The sequence below is a fragment of the Copadichromis virginalis genome, linkage group LG16 (genome assembly GCF_057382275.1).
Source record: "Copadichromis virginalis isolate Kocher_CV1m ecotype Utaka linkage group LG16, C_Virginalis_male_GT1.1, whole genome shotgun sequence".
Taxonomy (NCBI): domain Eukaryota; kingdom Metazoa; phylum Chordata; class Actinopteri; order Cichliformes; family Cichlidae; genus Copadichromis; species Copadichromis virginalis.
The window spans coordinates 37,345,149-37,367,241 of record NC_140633.1 but is presented as its reverse complement, the minus strand read 5'-3'; the positions used below and the strand labels follow the sequence as shown (position 1 = coordinate 37,367,241).

At 38.7% G+C, this 22,093-nt stretch overlaps 1 protein-coding gene across 1 annotated transcript in view; it reads left to right on the top strand.

The window, feature by feature from the left end:
• The window catches only part of LOC146691302 (protein mono-ADP-ribosyltransferase PARP14-like), a 38,203-nt gene extending 33,512 nt beyond the window's left edge, over positions 1-4,691 (top strand). Inside the window, exons 9-13 of the mRNA XM_085435109.1 lie at positions 321-524; positions 805-939; positions 1,039-1,325; positions 1,721-1,895; positions 3,327-4,691. Of these exons, the coding sequence (XP_085291235.1) occupies positions 321-524; positions 805-939; positions 1,039-1,325; positions 1,721-1,895; positions 3,327-3,610 (1,085 nt within the window). The 3' untranslated portion in view covers positions 3,611-4,691. The remainder of the gene's footprint in view (positions 1-320; positions 525-804; positions 940-1,038; positions 1,326-1,720; positions 1,896-3,326) is intronic.
• Positions 4,692-22,093: the final 17,402 nt, after the last annotated feature.

Genomic DNA, 22,093 nt, shown 5'->3' with positions numbered 1-22,093 from the left:
ACAGTGTACATGAAATTTATGTTTCAGTAAGATAACTGATTAGCTAATATAAACTCTGTAACAACTTCTACTGTAAAAACTTCTGTAGTTTTTGTAGTCTTATGTCTATTCTTAGAAATGAAACTTGCTAGCGTATACACCTGATTATCAGACAACGTAACTACTAAAGTTCTGTCTGTGTAACTTGCATCAACTTAGAGAAAGTCTTTGATGCCCTGGAAATCTTACTGACAAACCTTGAGACTACACATATTCAGCATGTACCTTTAACAAATCAATTCTTCAAATTATAATTATAGTATTATGGGGTTTTTTTTTAGGTCAAGGTAATGTAAAAGCAAGACTGGTGGCAGATGCCATGTTGGATGCAGTAATTGATGTGTTGAGCCAAAACTCTTTCGGTCCCCTGACCACAATCCGCATAGTTATTTTCCAGAAACCTGTAACGTTGGGTTGTGTTGTGTGGTTGAGAAGAGGCGGCAAAACACCTAGCAGGCTAGGCGGAAGGATACACACCCACACTGGTATCAGTAATCCACGGTGGTTCTTTAATACGCATTCTTCAGCAACCATATAAAAGCCCGGCTGAACGGCTGCGGCTCAACAACAGAAAGCCCAGCGTTCATACAACCCAAGCGTTGCAAACAAAACAAAAAAAAGGGTCTGGAAAAGAAAACATAAGTCCGTCCCTCGTTAAGCACGAGCGTGAAGGCACGTGTCCTCATAATCCCAGAGCGAGAGAGAGAGCGAGAGCAGTGGCACACACTGATGACACCATAAACCCTCGACTTGGGTGTCTTAAAGGGACACCACACCATAACGGCTGTTACAAACCTATGCTAAAAGACTTCCACAGCAGCCTGGAACAGAGAGCAGCTACTGATCCTAATCCCAAGGAAAAACGAAAGGGGGCCTGGAGAGGCATTTGCAAAATCAAAGGTAAAAATATGTATAAGAAAAACCTACTAGGACTGTTCTAGTGTCTCCAGTTGGTGTTGAACCTTAATTTCTAATGTTTTTGATTTTTTTTTTTTTCAGAAATGTTTATGGGTGGAAATACTGATGCTACTTGCTTCCACATTTGTGGTGACACTCAGGCTGATGTAAAATTAGCCAAGAAACTGATCCAAAAACTTCAGACGATCAAAATTGAAGACAACACTGAGATGCTAAGCAGGAAAAGAGATGATGGCATTCCGGGGCACTGGGAACTCATGCCAGCTACCCCATGTCAGGTTTTTGCGATACAGGCCAATACATCAGAATATGATGAAATCCTGAAGCTGTTCCAGGCATCATGCAATCAAACTGTTGATGTTACAAAGGTAGCATTAACAATTTGGTCTTTTAATTTCTTATTTATCACTCAGATCACTAGAGCAGAAAGTTTTTGGTGGATGCATGGATAATGACTGATTATTTCAAAAATGATTTTAATCAAATTTGTTTAAAATTACTTCCATAGAAAAGTTTTTTGGGTAATAAAATGTCCACAAAAGAATCTCTCACTCAAAATGTATTTAATGTATTTAAAATGTATTTTTGTACATACGTTCAGGGATTTATGCAGTCAAACTGTTATGAAATTAGCATTAAACATTATTTTTTAGCTTTTTAAAAAAAAGTCTCTTTCAAGGAAAACAGATTAACTTATTTTGACTAAAAGTAGTTAAAATAAACTTACATCAGTCTACACAAAAAGCACTTTTCTTCTTCTCAGATTGAGCGTATCCAGAATCCTGGATTGTGGAAGTGTCTACAGATCAAGAAGCGTGACTTGGAGTTGAGAAATGGTCATCAGAATAACGAGAGACGCCTTTTCCATGGTACCTGCAACACAAATGTGCCAAATATTAATAAGCGAGGTTTCAACAGGAGCTATGCAGGAAAGAATGGTGAGATGTTTGTGGACCATGTTTGTGGATCATAACAGAAAACATCAAATATTTAAACTGAGATGTTTGACTTTTTATAAAAAAAAATATTACCTCATTTTGAATTTAGCAACACAGCTCAAAAAAGTTAGGGACACAAAGAGACTGGAAAATAAGTGGTCCCAAAAAGCAACAGCCAAAGGGTCATTTTGCAACTAATTAGTACAACTGATCAGTAACATGAAAGGGTATAAAACATACCATCTTAGAGAGGCAAAGTTTCCCAGAAAAACGGGCCTAGGTTCAACAGTGAGCAAACTGTTGAACACTTTCAAAAAAATATTAATCAATGTGAATTTGAGAATACTTTGAATACTTCATTATCTACAGTACATAATATCAACAAAAGACTGAGAGAATCTGTCTTTGGAATAAACAGCTTCCACATTTGGAAAGATATCACTAATGCGGAAAGATATATACAGGTTTTAGAGCAACATATAATTCTCATTCAAGACCCAGCTACAGTGGGGCACAAGGCAGTGTACTCCTAGTAACAGACCCAAGCCTGGATAAATGGCGAGGGTTGTGTAAGGAAGGACATCCTGTGGAAAATCTTGTCCAAATCAAACATGCAGATCATAAAGATTGAGATTACCATGCCAGATCCATTGGGGACTGGGTTAACACCAACCACCTCTGGTGCTGTTGGAGAGAGGCTATTGTGGAAAGTGTGATAGTGTGTGGGTAAGGGTGATTTCTCAAAGACAATAAAGAGGACAGGTGCAATTCGTGTTAAGCAGCAGCAAAGGGGAGCGAGCTGTTTGATATGACAGATAGGAGGAGGACAGATGCATTGTTACTGCAGGAGATGAGGTGGAAGGGAAGCAAGGCCAGGACCTCTGGAGATGGATTCAACCTGTTCTACCATGGTATAGACAGGAAGGAAAACAGATTAGGTGCAATCTTGAATTAAGAGTATGTGAATAGTATCATCAAGGCAGAATAAGGTTGAAGAGGATGTCAGACCAGGGTAATGTTAAATGTATGTATGTCTTATAGGTGTGATGTCAGAAGAGAGAGGAATTCTGGAGTAAGTTTGATGAGGTGTTAGACTGCCATGAGTTGAGAGAGAGCAGTGACTGAAGTAACTGAATTACACTCAGTTTGAATGTCTGTCTCCACAGTATGTTGCATTGTAAATAGAATCTTAGTTTATGAGATTAGCAAATCATTCCTTTCTGTTTTATTTAAAAAAATGTTTTGCCCCCGCTTTTTTGAAATTGGGTTTTAGTATTTAAGTTTGGAGTGCTGTGACTCCTACTATTATTATTATTAATAGTAGTAGTCATTACTATTATTATTATTAATCATAATAATAATCATAATGGCAGATAATATGTTATATCTTTTTCATTGATTTCTCTTCTTTTCTCTCTCTTCTATTTTCAGCTACATGCTACGGCAATGGCACATATTTTGCTGTCAATGCAAGTTACTCTGCTAGCAATACCTACTCCAAGCCTAATCAGAACGGGGAGAAGTTTATATACGTCTGCCGAGTTTTGACTGGTGACTTCACTGTTGGAAAACAAGGCATGATTGAACCACCAGTGAAAGGCCCCGCCTCCACTGACCTGTACGACAGTGTTGTGGATAAAACCCCCAATCCCACCATGTTTGTTGTCTTCCATGATGCCCAGGCGTATCCTGAATATTTGATTACATTCAAGTGAATTAGATAAAAACCTCAAGAAACAGCTCTTAGAACAGTCTGTAGCCTGATTTTTACCTGCACTGTTTTTGATGCATGTGTACATCAGATCAAGAATCATTTTTAGCTTTATAAGAAAACGGAAATTTGCTGCTGTTCAAATAAACAAGCCCTCAGAAAAAAATAAAGCACAACAATTTAATCTTTAGTATACAATACTTTAAAATGACTTACCTACATTTTGTCTCTAATTTATGACTGTTAAAGGAAAATATGTCATAGTCTGGAATTTTTATATGTTTGTACTTTTTTTTCTGAACAGCATCTGTTCAATGTTTTTAGTAATTTCTTTAAACATATATAAATATCTTCCAATTAGACACAGGTAAAAAAGATGCTCTTGTTTTCAATGAAAGTGATTGAGAGGAACAGCCAGCCAGATCTGAAAATCTGTCCATAATTTTGATGAATTTCTAGGTATAGCCAGCTGGAGGACGGCTTACACTTAGGTCGTTTTAGAATCTCATTCCTGCTTTTTGCAGATGATGTGATTTTGTTGGCTTCACCAGGTGGTGGCCTCAAGCTTGCACGATTTACAGCTGGATGGGAGGCAACGTGAGTGAAAATAATCGTCTCCAAATCTGAGGCCATGGTGCTCAGCTGGGAAAAGGTGGAGCGCACACTCTAGGTCAGGGATAAGTTACTGCACCAAGTGGAGGAGTTTAAGTATCTCGGGATACTAGGGGAGAGGGAGATCAAACTAAGGGTCAAAATGTTTCCAGATATCTTTCAATATTTCAATATTCTCTTGTTTAACCTTCTTTAGTGCATCAGATTGGGTAATTATATTACTCTTTAATACTGCTTTATATGCATCCTCCATCAGGGGTGGTGCTACTATTCCATTTAATTTTGTATCTGTTTAATTTACCGTTTCATCTTGAACCTTTGGATTGTTTAAGATATTCAAGTTCAGTTTCCATATGGTAAATTATTATTAAAACATTATTAATGCAAATTGTCAACCAATTAGGTGAATGATCTAAAATATCAACTGTTTGGATTTTGTGCCTGTTTCCCTTGAAAGAGGTCATAAATGTTAAAGTCTGTCATATAAGTTCATCTTGAACCTGGTTTGAGATAAATGGTTAAAGATGAATGCTGTCTGTCTCATAATGACTCAGTGACTCAATGTGAAGAGAAATTGTAGAAGGCAAAGGAACTCAGACTCAAGATATCTTAATACATGTGCACACATGGACGACCCCCCCTCATCGCCCAGATCCATCCCGCAGCAACGTGTGCAGGGCAGATATGAGTGAGAGGGAAGACCGCCCAGTGCATCCAGAGCTTTCTTTATTTATCCTTCAAGGAAGTAGGAGTGGCATGTTCAGAATACAAAAACATTTCCATATTAGGAAAAAGAGACCGTTAGCTTGCCTGTTGACAAAGGAGGTAGTATGTATAGAAATGCAGACATTCCATAAAAGGGAAGAGAGAGAGGGGGAGCGCCAGTCTGTCTGTTTAAAACCGGATGTCACCACATTCCTCTAAACATATGGCTTCAATCTCTCTCTCTCTGTGTTGGCTCCAATTCACAAACTCCTCTTCTTTAATGAAGCTACAACTAAGCATAATTCACAAAATTAAAAAAAATCTCTCAACACTCAATAACTCGTAATGACTCACAATCACCTGGTTGTGACTAGGGCTGGGTATCGTCACTGATTTCTAGAATCGATTCAATTCCGATTCACAAGGTCCCAAATCGATTCGATCCACGATTCGATTTAATTCGATTCGATTCGATTTAAATCTGGGAAATTTTGACAGTCAGAAGTATAATTCAGATCAGAACATTTACATATTTTTGTATCTATAAAAAGGAAGCTGACACTCGCAAGACTTTATCCAAGGTGTGAGCATCACAGCAGATGCCTTTGTGTCAAAGTAGCTGAGGATAAAACACAGAAAAACATGAAGGTTTTCCTGGCCTGGGATTTTATAAAAATATTCTGCAGTACATCAAAAACGAAAGAAAACCATTAATTAATGAACATTACCTCTGACGTTACAGCGGTTTTATTAGACACACGGCTAAGCATTTTGCATTTTGAATAATTTTAAAAAGTTTAAATTTGTTCAGTATTGAACAGCAGAAATTAGGTTTTCTTTTCGGAAGAATGTAAAAGGGAAAAAAACAGCGGCCGACAGCCTGTAAACAACAGTAGACTTGTGCGTAACAAGCAAGCGAATAATGAAGAAAGCGAAACTGTTCAAGAGAGAGGGGGGGGGAGAGAGGGAGAGAGAGAGAGCTGCGCATCGCAATGGAAGCAAAACAGTAAAAGAGTGAATTCATGACGATGTTTATGTGAAGCGTTTGGATCTTCTTTTGCTGCTGGTTCGGTCAATATTGTTTGGAGAGAGATCAAACTAACAGCTTTAGAATCAGCGCATAAAGGGCGTGAACACAAAGCGCGGACCCGGATCAGCGAGCTGTCGGCTTTCAGCCCCGACTGTGAGGAAGGCGACATCTAACTGATTCTGATCCGCGGGTCGCGCTGTGTGTTTAAGTCTATGTGCAGAATCCCTGTACCTGCTCTCATTTACTGTTTGGTGGTTCTTGAAATTTTGTGAGATGTCACCAGAGATTCTGGCATTTCGGACAAAATAAATTTATATTAAAAAATCGATTCAGGATTTTAATGAATCGATTTTACGTTATCCAAGCCAGAATCGATTTTAATCGATGAATCGATTATAAAAACCCACCCCTAGTTGTGACTATTCTTTGCCCCTCGGAACTGGCAGGTACATAACCACCACAAAAAGCTAACTACTACAAATAAGAACATAAGGCAAGAGAATGTCCAATAGAGCTTCCAAAGTAGGAAGTTTGTTGATAGAGAGCAGCTTTGATGAACGAGATTCCTTTGCCCAAGAGTCCTGGCACAGTCTACACTAAGGGTGTCAAACTCATTTTGCACGCCTCGGTTTTCTGATAAATGTGTTTCCTATAGAAAGACGCACCTTTTCCTTCCTCAACTTTGATAAGATTTCATTACTTTTAATTGGATTAAACATTTCATTGACATTAAAAGACAGAACGTTTATGGCTTGAATGCTGTCTGCTGTGATCAACTGCAGAGTCTTTGTTTGCAAGCTCTTATGTTTATGTGAAATTTTCTATGACTTAACTTTTTAACCCTCTCAAGGCAGACGTTGCCGATTTGCAACAGTTAAAAACTAACAACCTGATTACCCCACATACATATTTTATGAGTTTTTTTTACTCAGAAGTACCACTGCAGGACTTGGTTGTGCATTAGCAACAAAAAACTTAATTTGAGCCTGAGAGGGTTAAATTCAAAACTCCATTTTGCTCACAAAAGGACTAAATAATATATACACAGATATATCCAGTTCAGGGGATAATTATTTAATCTCCTGCTGAATATGCTCACTTACAAAGAAAGGAATGGTGGACTATAGCAGACTTTTCTTGGATGTTTTAACTAATATAATAATTAAATTCAGGTGTTCCAATCACTTCAGTGGCCACAGGTGTATAAAAACAAGTACCGAGGCATCCAGATTGCTTAAAGAGTCTGGATCTCAACATTTTATTGCACAAGTGTTCTTTTCCACTATTGAACTGAACAAAAGGCAGTCAACAGCTTAAGAAGAGCTTTGAATGTCCTTCAAGAAGTCTGAAGAAAAGTATTTAAAGCAATTTCAAAAAGCTTCTTTAAGAGAATTTAGGATTTCTTGAACAATAAAGGTAGTCATATCAAATATTGACTTGAAAACTCTGTTTTTTTGCCATTCAATTCAATTCAATTTTATTTTATTTATATAGCTCCAATTTACACCACTGACCTCAAGGTGCTTAATATTTTAAGATAAACACCCTACAATAATAGAGAGAACACCCAAAAATCAAACAATCCCCTATCAGCAAGCACTTGAGACAGTTGGAAGAAAAACTCCCTTTTAACAGAAACACATCTCAGGCAGAACCCGGCTCAGGGAGGGGCGGCCAGAAGAGAGCAGGGAGACTGTATTTGCATTCATTGTCTCCATTTATTGTTGCACCCATTTCCAATTTTCCCAGAAAATTAGGTCAAAACTTTTGCACACTGTTTAACACAGAAAACATAACACAGCAGTACTGTGGTTTGATATAAACATTGTAGTAACTGTCTGACAGTCTGATAGCTGGAACTGTCCACAGAGACCGAGTTAAAAAGATGAACAGTGATGAAGGGCTAACCACTCTCTCCTTACACTAATGCTCATGTTGTTGAAAAATGAAAATTGAGTAAAGTGAATAATTTTTTCTTTCTTTGTAATTTATAGAAAATTTCTGTGTTTTATTCTAATGTTTCCATATTTGCAGTCTATTTAAAAGTCGAGCATCTGTTTCAGAAATGTGCAATTCTGGAAGACTTAACCAAACACAGACACAAAAACATACATATCAACCAACCAAATCCACCTCATCTAGTATATGCAATACGTCAACGTTTTTTGTCTCCTACTAATGTAACAAAGCCTTCAAGATAAAGGAATGGCTATTTTATTGTATGCCATATTTGACATAGCATCCTACCTCATGTTATTTTATATTACTGTACCTGGGGTTTTTTATTGTTGCATTTATATTTTCTTTGTAATTATGACTTTAAAAATGCATATGAATACACCAAAAGAGTTTACTTTTTTGTTTTTCACAGAGGCTGGATGCAGTTAAATTATTAAAAGCATTACAATTTGAAATATGAAACCAATGAGCAGTACATTTTAAAAGACCTGCGTCTTTAAATGCTTATGTAAATGTTTGTACCCCTGTTATCCCATCACTACAGCAGAGGGAGACAGAGAGAAACTTTTTTTTTCACTCAAATAATTTCCCAGCTCAAGAAACAATAAGCTTTAAAATATATAGAGACTGTTCAGTGGCCTTTAGTGCGTTTGACCCTTAGGACAAAAAACCTTTCCACAGGTTCATAAAATGTTACATGTGTAAATTTCACATTGACAAAAAATAGTTAATAAATTCTTGTTGACTTGGACTATCTATCCACTCTTGCTCGTCTCTTTTTGCTCTCTCTCCCTCTCACCTTCTTTGCTCAAGCTTTGTGCCATCAGCAAAAGGTAAATGTAACAGTTGAACAGAATTTACAACCCAATAAAAGGCTGTCACGATACAGCAACAAGATGCAGACCAGAGGCAGGTGAAAGTTTAACTAAGGGATAGCCCTTTATTGACCTGATATAAAAACCACATAAGAGATAAACACATAAGACATAAAACTAAACTGAAAAACAAATGCAAAGTATCAAAGTCACTAGAAAGCTGATACACTAGGAGAGAAACACTATGGGAGCAAATCATGAACAACAAGACATAGGACGTAAACTCAACACAATGCACAGACAAGAGATTATCACAATAAAATAGGAAACATGACTAATGTTGAGACTGAGACTGCAACCCCGACTAAGACATGCAGACTTGACACTGATAGAAGATACACATGGTTACAGAACACAGATCTGACTGAGGGAGCACGGGAACCACAAAACATAATAACTAAATATTATGAAACCGGGAAGAAGAGCAAGAATAGAGATTACAAAGGATATAATAAATGCTAAACAGAATCACTTATATCAATATACAAATTCAGCAACACTTTTTACATAACAGCGACAATGATCCTGTGATATCAGAACACTACACTTTTCCTGGCTGACATTTCAGTTAATGTATATTTTAAATCTGAAATGTGTCATTAAATTACCTAAAAAATTACCTAAACTCTCAGACTATGACTCACTCTTGTTCTTTCAGAAGAAAGCACTGAGGTGAAGGAGAAAGCGAAAGGGTGAAAACAGGATACTGACCTCTCCAAATAGCCTCTCCAGGCTGTAGCAAAGTTTTTTTTCCCCCTTGTCAAACAGCACTGCTCAAGAGTCCTGCCCAATCTATGCCAACATCATTTATTGGAGAAAAAAGTATTGAGAGCACAAAGCACTGACCTACTTTTACTGGGAAGCAGTTAAAATTTTATAAACATTATTCAATTCAATTCAATTAAATGTTATTTATACAGCACCAAATCACAACAACTGTTGTCTCAAGGCCCTTTATATTGTATGGTAGACCCTAAAATAATACAGACAGAGAATGAAATGAAATGGCTTTTTGTTTTTCTACTTTAAAATTAATATTTAAATTTCATTTCTTGTTATATGTTGAGTATAATGAGTCATATAAATAATACAAAATAAAAATCTGATATAGAATATATTTCATACGTAAGTAATTACAGAGAAGCGGATGGATGGAAAATCCGAAGAGTTGTTTGGGAGCCAAAAAAGTGTTCTTTTTAGTTCTTTTTTTAAGAGGCGGTTCCATAAGAACTGTGATGAGCCAAGTCCACCACCAGGGGGCCGTGTTCACGTTGGTGAAGAAGTAACGCACATGTGCACAGACAGGTTGCAGAATCTGGTAACAAAAAACTGTACTTTATAGATACACATTTAATTCATATCGTACCTATTCCCCTTAACAATTATTTGTTTAAATAAATAAACTTTTGTTTTGTATATTTGATTTGGATTTTACTGACAGTTATATAAGTCAAGAAATGTCTTTTTGTGTGTGCGCTGGACTCTTTGCAGAGCTTGCCTGGTGTGGTAGATCCCAGCCTTTATTGATCTTCATCTTAGAACTTGTTCCTATACTGCCATGATTAATGGCCCCGTGCTTTATTTCAGTCCAGTTTTATACATACATTATGCAAGCCTTTAAAATTTTCCATCTCTGACAGGACAGCGATGTGTGAAAGTGAAAGACTGACAGCAGGCAGACTGAACCCGGCCTGCAACAATGGCTGGCGTACACTCCTATCCTCTGCTCATAGAGCTCGAAGAAACCAACATCCCCAGATTAAAGATTAAGTTAGTAATACTTTCAAAGTAACAAATCTAACGGTGGTGGCAAGTGTGAGGTGGAGTATGAAAATGGCAGCAGGACATTGATTGTGTGGTTCCAGAGAGAGGAGGGTAAGTTTGTAACAATAAAGTCATGCTTTATTTGGGCAGCTAAAAGATAATGTATTATTAGTGGAGTTAAGTAGTGACATGTGTTTGTGCTGTGTCACAGATCAGAGAAACGTTCTGGCCAAAGAGTCGCATCAGATCAGTTTGGAAAAAGGCGTTTTGAACCTGACGGTCCGCTTACCCACAGAAGAGAAATCATCACGGGTGCGAAAAGTTTGTAATGAATCATTTATCAACAGCTGTTCTGCTCTGTGTACCTTAAAGCTATTATTATATTCTGGTGATGGACAATATTTTACACAAAATGTCAATATAATCCAACTGTTATTTTTATTTTTTCTACACAGGAAACTCCATCTGACCAAATAAAAACAATACATACAAAGAAAACTAAAACATTCCTGTACTTATTATGCATGTAATTTAGGTATTTATGGAATCTAAAAATATTAATTATATAAATTATTTTATCCATTATTTAGTTTTCTTATGTAATTTTGTAAAATTGACTGCTAAATAATATTGTCTTTGCTTGCATATCTTTGCCAAAAAGTTTGTTGTTTAAAATATTCACCTTGTGAATATCTGGATCTGGCTAAATGAAGCACTATCCTGTTGTCATTTTGGGAAGTTCCTCTCAGACTGAATGATGATCAAACAGCATATTCTGTGTTTATTTATCTTTATTCCACCAAATGTGTTGCACGATGTTGCCGTTGTACGTGGCAGCTGATGAATGCTGTTGAGCTGGGTGGACAGGAAAAGGAGTGGAGGGAGGACTTCCCTGCATGTTTGTCAAACTAATTTTAATTTTTTGTTCTCAAAACATCAAAATATTGTCTTCACACAAATGCAATGACAAGATATGAGAGACAAACATTCTCAGCCTTGTTAGAGGATTAAAAAAGGATAATCCACTCAGAAAATTAAACTTGAAGTTCATAAGTTATCAGTAAATCTACAATGTGGGTCAGCCCTAGGCAATTAAACATTTTAACAGTTAAAACAAGTTCTACATCTAACAGGTGACAATTATAATGATGCAAGGATGAGAGTATGTGGCCTTGTCTCTTTAAATGAAAGTGTGGCAGCAGAGCTTTGAATGAGCTGGAGGTGGGACATTCACTTTGGATGAGACCTAAATAGGAGGCAATGCAATAATAGGATAGTCTCATAAAAGTTCAGCAACAGCTTGGTGACTTCTTAACACAGAACGCTCACATTGAAGAAACTGTTGTGGTCAAAGCTAATGCTGTCGTTAAATACTTGAAACATTTCAACACATCTTGGATGGAGAAAGTGAAAGAAAAGGTGAGTGTGTCTTACAGAAATGAGGCCATCTGTCTGAGTGGATCCAGAGTGAATGTGACACATTGCAAGACTGTAGTTGAAGGTGCCGTCTCTGCTGTAGTCTTTGACAGTCTGAATGTCTACAAGTCTGGAGTGGAGAAGCTCTTCCAGGAAAATGAAGCGCTGTATGTTACCTCAATCAAAAATATAACTGGTTGCCTGGTCCAACTGGTTGATAAGAATGGTGACTTTAGACAAGTACCAAAACCTTTATATAAAGTTAAGACACCTAACGGAGTAGAAAAGCTGTTTGCAAGGCAGGTGGGGGTAGGTATTCATATACACATACACATAAGTTAAATGGTACCGCTAATACTGTCCCACAGCCGGGGCTGTCCAAATTCAGATGCTGCATCCACCTGAGGACCGCGGTCTAAGTGGGCTGGGTCCTCCGAAAACCGGGTAAGCCGGAAGTGAGCAACTGACAGTCTAGCCTTCAGAATTACGTCACAAGCTCTCTCGGTGGAGTGAAACTCTGCCGTCTGCTCCCTGCTATCTAAATATAACCGTACGCTGGCGTAAATTCTCGACCATCTCACATTTCTGTTTAATCAGTTTTCTCTTTGACGTTTATTCAGCTGTGTGAAAACCCCCGGAGGAACCCTCCCGAGGGATTAATAAAGTTTTATTTAATCTAATCTAATAACTTTAATTTTAGCCAAACCGATTTACTCAGGAACAAATAAAACACTGAAAAAAATCGAACAATAACATTTTTAGGTTATCTAAGTGACTTATATGTAACGTTTAACCTAAATAGCGGGGGTTTGAAAACAATGTGCCGGGAGTTCGCTGTTTTCGCCAGCTCAGATATTTGAAGTTTACATTCTCGCCTGAAAATATGCTATAAATTTATTTTGCGACCCAGAAAGATTAATAAGAGTAATATTAACCCGTGTGCGCCCGCCGGGTCTCAGGAGGCTTAAGCTCGGTGAGGAGACAGCTGGGTGGTGATCTGGTGTTACGCTGGGGGGTGGGGCTGGGTGTGACCCCCGAGGAGCACTTGTGTTATTACGATGACAGTGGCGAAGCAGCGGTGCGGGAAGCGGCACAGTGGGGACAGTACGTGACGGCGCAGTTGGTGCACACGTACACTCGACACTCGTGGAACAGGATCTTGGTCTTGACGTCTTTGCTCCTGGGACACCTTCGCCTCTTGACCGGAGAGGAGTCGCATGGCCCCGTGAGAGGTGGAGTAACGGTGATGGTGGTGGTACTAGTAGTATGAGGAGTAGTAGTAGTAGCAGCAGAAGCAGCATCAGTAGTACCTCCTCGTGGACCGCTTTGCCCAGTCGCTAGAGGAAGAGCCTTCGTTTGTTGAGCTTGCCCACCATCCAGTCAGGTCGGATTTCCCTCCAGAGCACGAACGCGTTGTAGGCCAAGACATCAACCATGTTGTGGAAAAGGGCCACGGGCCACCAGCAGGTCTTTCTACTGCAGCTGTACATGCTCACGACCTTGTCCAGGTTGTTGACGCCTCCCTTGGTGCGATTGTAATACAGCACCAAGGCTCTGCCCTTGACGCAGCGCAGCTCTCTGGGGATCTCGGGTCTTTGCTCATAGAGTGCCCATCACGGTGTGGCCTCTTTCGCAAAAGAGCCTCTCGGCGAGCTTGCACGAGGTGAAGAAGTTGTCGCAGGTGACACTGCATCCTGGCGACAATCCCTCGGTGAGGTCCACGACTACTCGAGTGGCAAGGTGCTTTTTGGGAGGGCCGCGCTTGTCGGGCATGCGGTGTAGACTTGCATCTTCCACGCATAGCTGGAACGTGCGTCTCAAGCCACCTTTATCTTGATCCCGTTTGTGGCCGGTTTGCTGGGCATGTACTGTCTGAACGGACACCTTCCTGATGCCGAGCGATTCAGAGAGAGAGAGAGAGAGAGAGGAGGGGGAGATTGGGGTAGAAATGGAAGAAGAGACGTGAGTTTGACAGAGAACACACGTGGAAGCATGGAAGATAAAGTGATGTACAGTGGCTTGCAAAAGTATTCGGCCCCCTTGAACTTTCCCACATTTTGTCACATTACAGCCACAAACATGAATCAATTTTATTGGAATTCCTCGTGAAAGACCAACACAAAGTGGTGTACACGTGAGAAGTGGAACGAAAATCATACATGATTCCAAACAATTTTTACGAATAAATAACTGCAAATTGGGGTGTGCGTAATAAATCAGCCCCCTTTGGTCTGAGTGCAGTCAGTTGCCCATAGACATTGCCCGATGAGTGCTAATGACTAAATAGAGCGCACCTGTGTGTAATCTAATGTCAGTACAAGGTGGCTCAGTGGATCTGCGCTTGACAGTGCAGCCTAGGCGGAGTAGTCGAACGCAGATTCACTGAGCGCTCAACACAGACAGCATCGTCAGAAGGAAAGTTGATAAAATAAATTACAAATGTTGTATTGTTCGATACATATGCGTACCGAACCGAAAGCACTGTATCGAACGGTTCAATATCGATACGAATATCGTTGCACCCCTAATAAGTACCATATATATTATAATAATCTTTAATTTAATATTATATATTATAAATAATGTATATTTATATTTACACATAAATATTTAAGTACAGAGGATATTATATAAAAATAGTCCCACATCTATAAATTATTTTTATAAAATAATACAATAATAATTATAAAAAGGTAACAAAGTAATTGTGACTTTTAGATTATATGTACAGTATGTATCCAATAGTGATGTAACCTTTGCCTTCTCCAGGAGTTTCCACAGCTATTCTAGAAGCAGCTGGTCAGGCTGTGGAAGTGGAATGCCGCAACTTTGGTAAGAAATCACACCAACTTTTTATAACGCTGTAACTCAGAGTTTACCTTTAGGTGTTGAGCCCATCCAGGGCTTGGTATTGACGAGCCCAGGTAACCTGAAGTGTAAAAAAAATCCTCCACCTGGCTGGACAGTCAGATCCAGTAAAAATCAACAAGACTGTGAAAGATGCACACTAGATGTGTGTGAAAAGCGCTTTCACCTCTGTATCGTTTCCTGCCACCGGCACAGGTGAGATTTAGAAAGCATGTTGTCACTGGCAGGTCACATATCCAAATGTCAGTTTTAGGCCACCATATTTTTGTAGGTTAAGCTAAACCAAGTCGACAGGCTGCAGCTTGTGCTGTACTAGAATGCAATCGTTCAGGAAGCTATGAGGAACGCTATGGTTATAAAGGCCTCCTCAGCTTCCTACAGTAGCTTTATAACTGATAAACACAGGGTGATGATCAGTCTGTTTGCAGCCAGCAAAAGGCATTTTGTTGTCTTGGGGTGAAATGTTTCCCCAAATGTATGATATGTTGTGCTCTTTCTCTATTGACATGCTTAAATTAGACACATTAGAAGAAGGCATTATACACCTAAATAATAATAAATAATATAAATTCTATCACTGACATGACATTTTCACCAAAAATTCTGCAACACAATTTCTTTTTTTTTCAACGTTTCAGGCACATAAATTTTCCCTGCCTTATATTGGGAACATAAACTCAGAGCTGAATTCAAAAAATACACTTTTCTTTTTTCTTTTTTTTTTCAGACCAAGAGGATACAGAACTTTGGATTGTGGAACAGTCTACAGGTTAAGAAGCGTGACATGGAGGTGAGAAATGGTCACCAGAACAACAAGAAACGTCTTTTCCATGGCACCACTGAAACCACTCTGCCAATTATTAATGATCGTGGTTTCAACAGGAGATACACAGGACTGAATGGTGAGGCATTCGTGGCCATTTATTTTGCCTTTGTCAGAGAGCTGATAATACAGACATGTGGGAAATGGAGATGCTGCTCCTAAAGATATATTTAGAGACACAGAAGTAAGCCAAAAGGCCCCAGAAGGCTGAAAAATTAAAGAAAGAAAGAAGAAAAACAAAAAAAAACGTTCATGCTAACTGAAAACATTATTAGTTTAAATTTAGTGTTACACACCTATTTGTTATTACATTTTTAAGACCTGCAGGCTACAACACACCTTCAAAATCAGCTTTAGTTCACAAATAGAAAGCAATGTATTGTTGACGTTCTCCTGTGCTGTCATAACCATACAGAACAGTTGCTCTACACTCAGAAAAATAAAGGTGCCAACTGGAACCAAAAGTGGTTCTTTAGACTGATGCCATAGAAGAACCTTTTTTGGTGCCACAAAGAACCTTTCAAACAATGGTTCTTTGAAGAACCATTTCTTTCAGTGGTTCATTGAAGAACCTTTAAAGGTGCCCCAAAGAACCATCAAGAAATGGTTCTTTGGGGCACCTTTAATGGTTTTTCAAAGAACCTTTTTAAAAATGGTTCTTTAAAAGAACCATTTTAAAGAACCTTTTTTGAGTGGTTCTTTAAAAAAACCATTTTAAATCTTTCAAAATAAAATGCATCATAAATTGAATTTGAGTAGGGTAAAATAAATACGAGCACAGCATAGACATATATTAATGGTTTATTGTCATTTTGTAGTTACCAAAAGACAAAAAGGCATTTTAACCCTCAGCACAACATCACTACTAATACATGTCACATATTAGTGTTTTAAAAAGTAATAATTAAATATATTGGCTATACTATAAATAAATATATATATAAATACTATATCTACAGATAACACAACAAATAATACATGTATTGTTTAATTAATAAAACATCAGAAAGTGATAAAACACATTAGAAATAGCAATAGCTTCATAACAGACCAATAAATCAACACATTTTCATCAGCAGATATTTGCATGTTCAGTAAAAACATTTCAACAACAAGTTTATGATTAAAATGATCAATGAACTTCAGCCTTACGCTATGTAATGTACTTTTCATGTTGTACTCATGGTCCTTTGTTAGTCCAGTTTAGGACAATGTCTCTGACGTATGTTTCATATCAAATATATGTCATATCAAAACAAGCCCACACCTGCAGTTGTTTCAGTTTTTCACTGGTGTTTCCTGTCAGCTGGTCAACCTCACTCAGGCGGACATCCATATCAGCCAACCAAATGACAAGTTCCTCCCTTTGTGCTTCAAATCCCTCCCACTCTGAGACAAGGAGCTGAAAGAGAGAGAAAAGAGTCAATTATAAAGAAGAGAGAAAAGTGAAACCCTCCTCAGAAGGTCTGACTCGCATACCTGCAGTTGACCTGTGATGGACTCCAGTTTGGCGTTCACGTCATCCCTCGTCGATGCCAACAGCCGAGTCTGCAGGGTGCCCTGGAAGAGCTGAGTTAATGTTCGACTCCTCCTGGTCAGGCTCTCCAGCTGGATGACCCGAGGTCTCCCCTCTCGCCGCTGCCTCTGAACGCACAAACACAAACTGCATCTGAAGCAGGAGGTGCAGATTTTTTTTGCTATTCTTTTCTAAATCCAGGCTAGATCACGTGGAGGTATTTGGAAAATTGTTTTGGCCAGTGGACGACTGTTGTCTTGCAGAAAGTCAAACCAAACATATGCGATACACAATCAATTCACAAGAACACATTGTAAAAAATAAGTCCAGTTCTTGCCTGATTTCAAGTGAAAGCTGCATCAAAACAGGGTAAAATGAGTGTTTGCAGCAAATGTGAGCACAAAGCCTCACTTTGTACAAGCCTGCTATTACAGTTCTCCTCTATGCAGACGACTTTCCTGTTTTCAAGGCACAACTTGGATCTGCTGTACGAATCTTATGGATACACACTAAATGAAATAATAGTGTGCATGACTCCAGATTCTGATCCCTCATCCTAATATGGTCCCAACATAGCAACAGCAATAATGCAAATGTTGAGGCTTCAAAATACAAAGTCCATAAACCAATGGCTGACATGGGTTTTATCATAAGAGTGATAAATATACAGATTTCAGTCTGTCTTAGAGATTTGATGTTCATTTACCTGCAGATGCACTATACGTACCTGCTCCATGGTTTTTCACAACATTTTGCATATCACTATTTAATACAGGAAGTACGTGAACTAAAACATGTCATCGTTCTTTGTGAGAGGACCATATTAATGAAACAAACCTCAATGACATCATAGGGATCCCTAAAGATGCTCCTGCTGCTTCTCTTCCTCCTCATCCAAAGCTTCCTTCTCCTTGTCCTCAACTTCCATCCAATTGTAATTCAATCTAATTGTGTTTCTGCCCCTCCTCTTCCTCATTTTGTTGGAGCTGTGAACACAGTTAATGTGAATCTGGATTAATTTGTGCAAACAAGAAAAATCTACAGCTTTTTGGTCAGAGGTGCTCTTGTGATTTAAGCCGGGTAGAGTAGATTTATGTGTTGATGCTACCTGCTTCAGCTCTGGCTGCTGAGTGATATTTACACCCTGGCTGGATTACAAACTTTAACCATGTGCTGAACTTTGGCCCAGCGTTGATACCTCTTGTTAGTATAACGACCTCTTCTTAGCTTGTATGTATGATGTATGATGGTGGATAAATTAAATATACAAAAAAATTTAACTATATTACAAAAGAACATCTATCTTGGAAACATCAAATGACCGGAGCATAACTTGTCAACTAGTCCGAAACTAAGTTATGCAGGAACAGTCAAAGACACACCTTCTCATGTTTGAAACCATTGTTTGAAAGGTTCTTTGTGGCACCAAAACAGGTTCTTCTATGGCATCAGTCTAAAGAACCACTTTCTATTCATTTCTATATAATTCGATTAGACAATGAAGAGTTATCTAATCTAATTATTCATTCAAAACTCTTATGCATAGCTGTATTTTATACAGCTCATACAGAATTCAAAGTACAGGTTCATGTGAGTATTTAATGTACGGCTCAGATCTACAGAATTTCAGAGTTTCTAGAGCAGACACAGAGCTCACAACAGGCTTCAGGCGCCATTTTAGTGACTTTAACAATATATTAAATTTTAATTTCGGTCTAGCTGACATTGGGTTATGTACGCAGCACGCAATTGAACCACATATTTTAGAAGCCAAAGGTTCAAATTAGCTGGGAGCACCTTCACTTAATTATAACAGTGGTTTTGTTAGGAAAACAGTTTCTGTATACCGGATACTAAATTGCGCTGACCTCAACGGCTAACGTATCTAGCTAATCGCTACTGTTAGCACAACATTAACAGCAAGCTACAATGACGAGTAACAAAAACAAAACAGTAATAAGGTTTTAATGAAAATGTTTTACCTTTTCTAACAGTCCCAGAATCCACAGCTTCAAAGTCCAGCAGGTACTGAAGACTGTTATCCGTTTCGCTGTCACCGTCCGTGAGTTTTTTTCCCCGAAAGGTCAAGGCCCGCCGCTCGCACACTCTGTCTGCGCATGCGCATCCCAACGACTGACCCCCTCCGTTCGCTCCCGGGAGGTTATAGTGTTCTGACGTCACTCTCTCTCCCTGTCATTTATTTGGCTCGAAACACATATTAACAAATTGCTCAGTGATGAACAACTACTCAGATCATTTACCTAAGCTGTGCTTTGTCAAAACGAAGTGTGTGTTCATTACACTGACATTCTGTTCTGCAATTGTTATTTACTTGTATCTTATAATTTGACTTTACATACTGCTGGGTGGTTTGTAAAGTTTACAATAACTAGTATTATCATTATGCTGTATTTTCAAAAATATATAATAATCTCAAAAGTAATGCCTTGGAGTAGAAAATAGTAATGCTTTATTAAAATTTAAAACTAAAGTACAGTACTTGAATGTGTGTATTGTGTCTACTGTTCGTTAACTCACCATATTCATAATGTGTTTGTGGGGTTAGGGGTGTGTGTGTGTGTGTGGGGGGGGGGGTTTAGGGTCTTTAGGCTTTGGCCCCCACCCCTGCCACCAGTATATTTTTAAGCAAATATTTCTAACTTTTATTTGAATATTCAGTTTCCTACCATCTTCTCTTAAAGGGTAATTGCCAGGTAACCCGCCCTCTCCCTTCGCACACACATGCACACAAAGAAAACACACAGTATAATTCACAGCCTCATTATAGTGAATAAATATTTATGCCATTTACACCATCAAACTTAGATTGCTAAGGATGAAGAACCTTTTGTTCTTTAAAGAACCATTTGTAATAGCTGAAGAACCATCCACAAAATAAAAAGGTTCTTTGACGTATGATGGTTCTTTAAAGAACCATGAAGCCATCTGAAGAACCATTTAAGAACCATAATTTTTCTGAGTGTATGACCAATAATAATAAAAGAAAATATGTCTCTTCCACTTTCAGCTACATGCTACGGCAAGGGGACATATTTTGCTGTCAATGCTAGCTACTCTGCTCATGACAGCTACTCCAAGCCAAATTCAAATGGGGAGAGGTTTATGTACGTCTGCCGAGTTCTGGCTGGGGACTTCACTCTTGGACAACAAGGCATGATTGTACCACCAGCAAAAGGCACCGTCTCCACTGACCTGTATGACACTGTTGTGGACAAAACCCCAATCCCACCATGTTTGTTGTCCTCCATGCCACTCAGGCTTATCCTGAGTATTTGATTACATTTAGGCAATGAGGAAGATTATAAATCATTGATATTACCTATTATGCTCATTTTAGCTCCATATTTTTATTCTTGGACTTTACTCAAGCGGCGTTCCATAATTCAGAGTTCAAAAGAATCCTTATATAGAGGGTTTACTGCAGCCCCATCAGTTCACCCTCTTCCTGAAACACCCCTTTTCTCCCTTGGCTTCTATGCCAAAGTCAGAAAGATGTGCATGAAATTATTATATTAAGCAAACAGATTGTCACTGACACAATAAAGACTCATATTCAATTCAATTCAATTTTATTTATATAGCGCCAAATCACAACATAAGTCGCCTCAAGGCGCTTCATAGATACAGAGAAAAAAACCCAACAATCATATGACCCCCTATGAGCAAGCACTTTGGCAACAGTGGGAAGGAAAAACTCCCTTTTAACAGGAAGAAACCTCCGGCTGAACCAGGCTCAGGGAGGGGCGGCCATCTGCTGCGACCGGTTGGGGTGAGAGAAGGAAGACAGGATAAAAGACATGCTGTGGAAGAGAGACAGATTAATAGCAGGTATGATTCAATGCAGAGAGGTCTGTTAACACATAGTGCATGAGAAAGGTGACTGGAAAGGAAAAACTCAATGCACCATGGGAATCCCCCGGCAGTCTATGTCTATTGCAGCATAACTAAGGGAGGATTCAGGGTCACCTGGTCCAGCCCTAACTATATGCTTTAGCAAAAAGGAAAGTTTGAAGCCTGATCTTGAAAGTAGAGATAGTGTCTGTCTCCTGAATCCAAACTGGAAGCTGGTTCCACAGAAGAGGGGCCTGAAAACTGAAGGCTCTGCCTCCCATTCTACTTTTAAATACTCTAGGAACAACAAGTAGGCCTGCAGAGCGAGAGCGAAGTGCTCTAATAGGGTGATATGGTGCTACAAGGTCATTGAGATAAGATGGGGCCTGATTATTTAAGACCTTGTATGTGAGGAGCAGGACTTTGAATTCAATTCTGGATTTAACAGGAAGCCAATGAAGGGAAGCCAAAACAGGAGAAATATGCTCTCTCTTTCTTTCATATGTAGAACAAACTGGAGGAATCAGCCTTCACAGCAGTCTTTAGCCTGAATTTTGGCTCAGGGATTATTTGTACACATGGTGTCTATTAAAATACCCACCCATGATCAATTAGCCTTTGATAGGCAAAGCAAGAGTCCTGACAGCACAGCTCCTGCGAGCACTGGGAAACTCAAACCTCTACACCACAGTAACGCTGTGGTTCATTGAATTTACTTTCTTTTTTCTTTTGTTCAAACAACTTCTGTTCAGTGTTTTTAGTAAGTTTTTGAGCAAATATAAATGCCTTTCAACCACATTCATGTCACAAGAGAAAACCGCCAATATAATGCAATCACAGATGCACTCGTTACACATTCTAAGATTTATTCAAACATGGATTATGGCATTTTATCTTGTCAATCAATAAAACAGAAGTGTGGTCAATGCAAATTTTGATTTGTTTTATTATTATACAACTTTCAGAATTGTTTGAAATTCATCATATCGGTGGCATTGTCTGTTTTTCTTTTTGTTTTGTTTTTCCCAAGTTTGTTTTTTGTTTGTTTTTAAGTCTGTTTGCAGTCT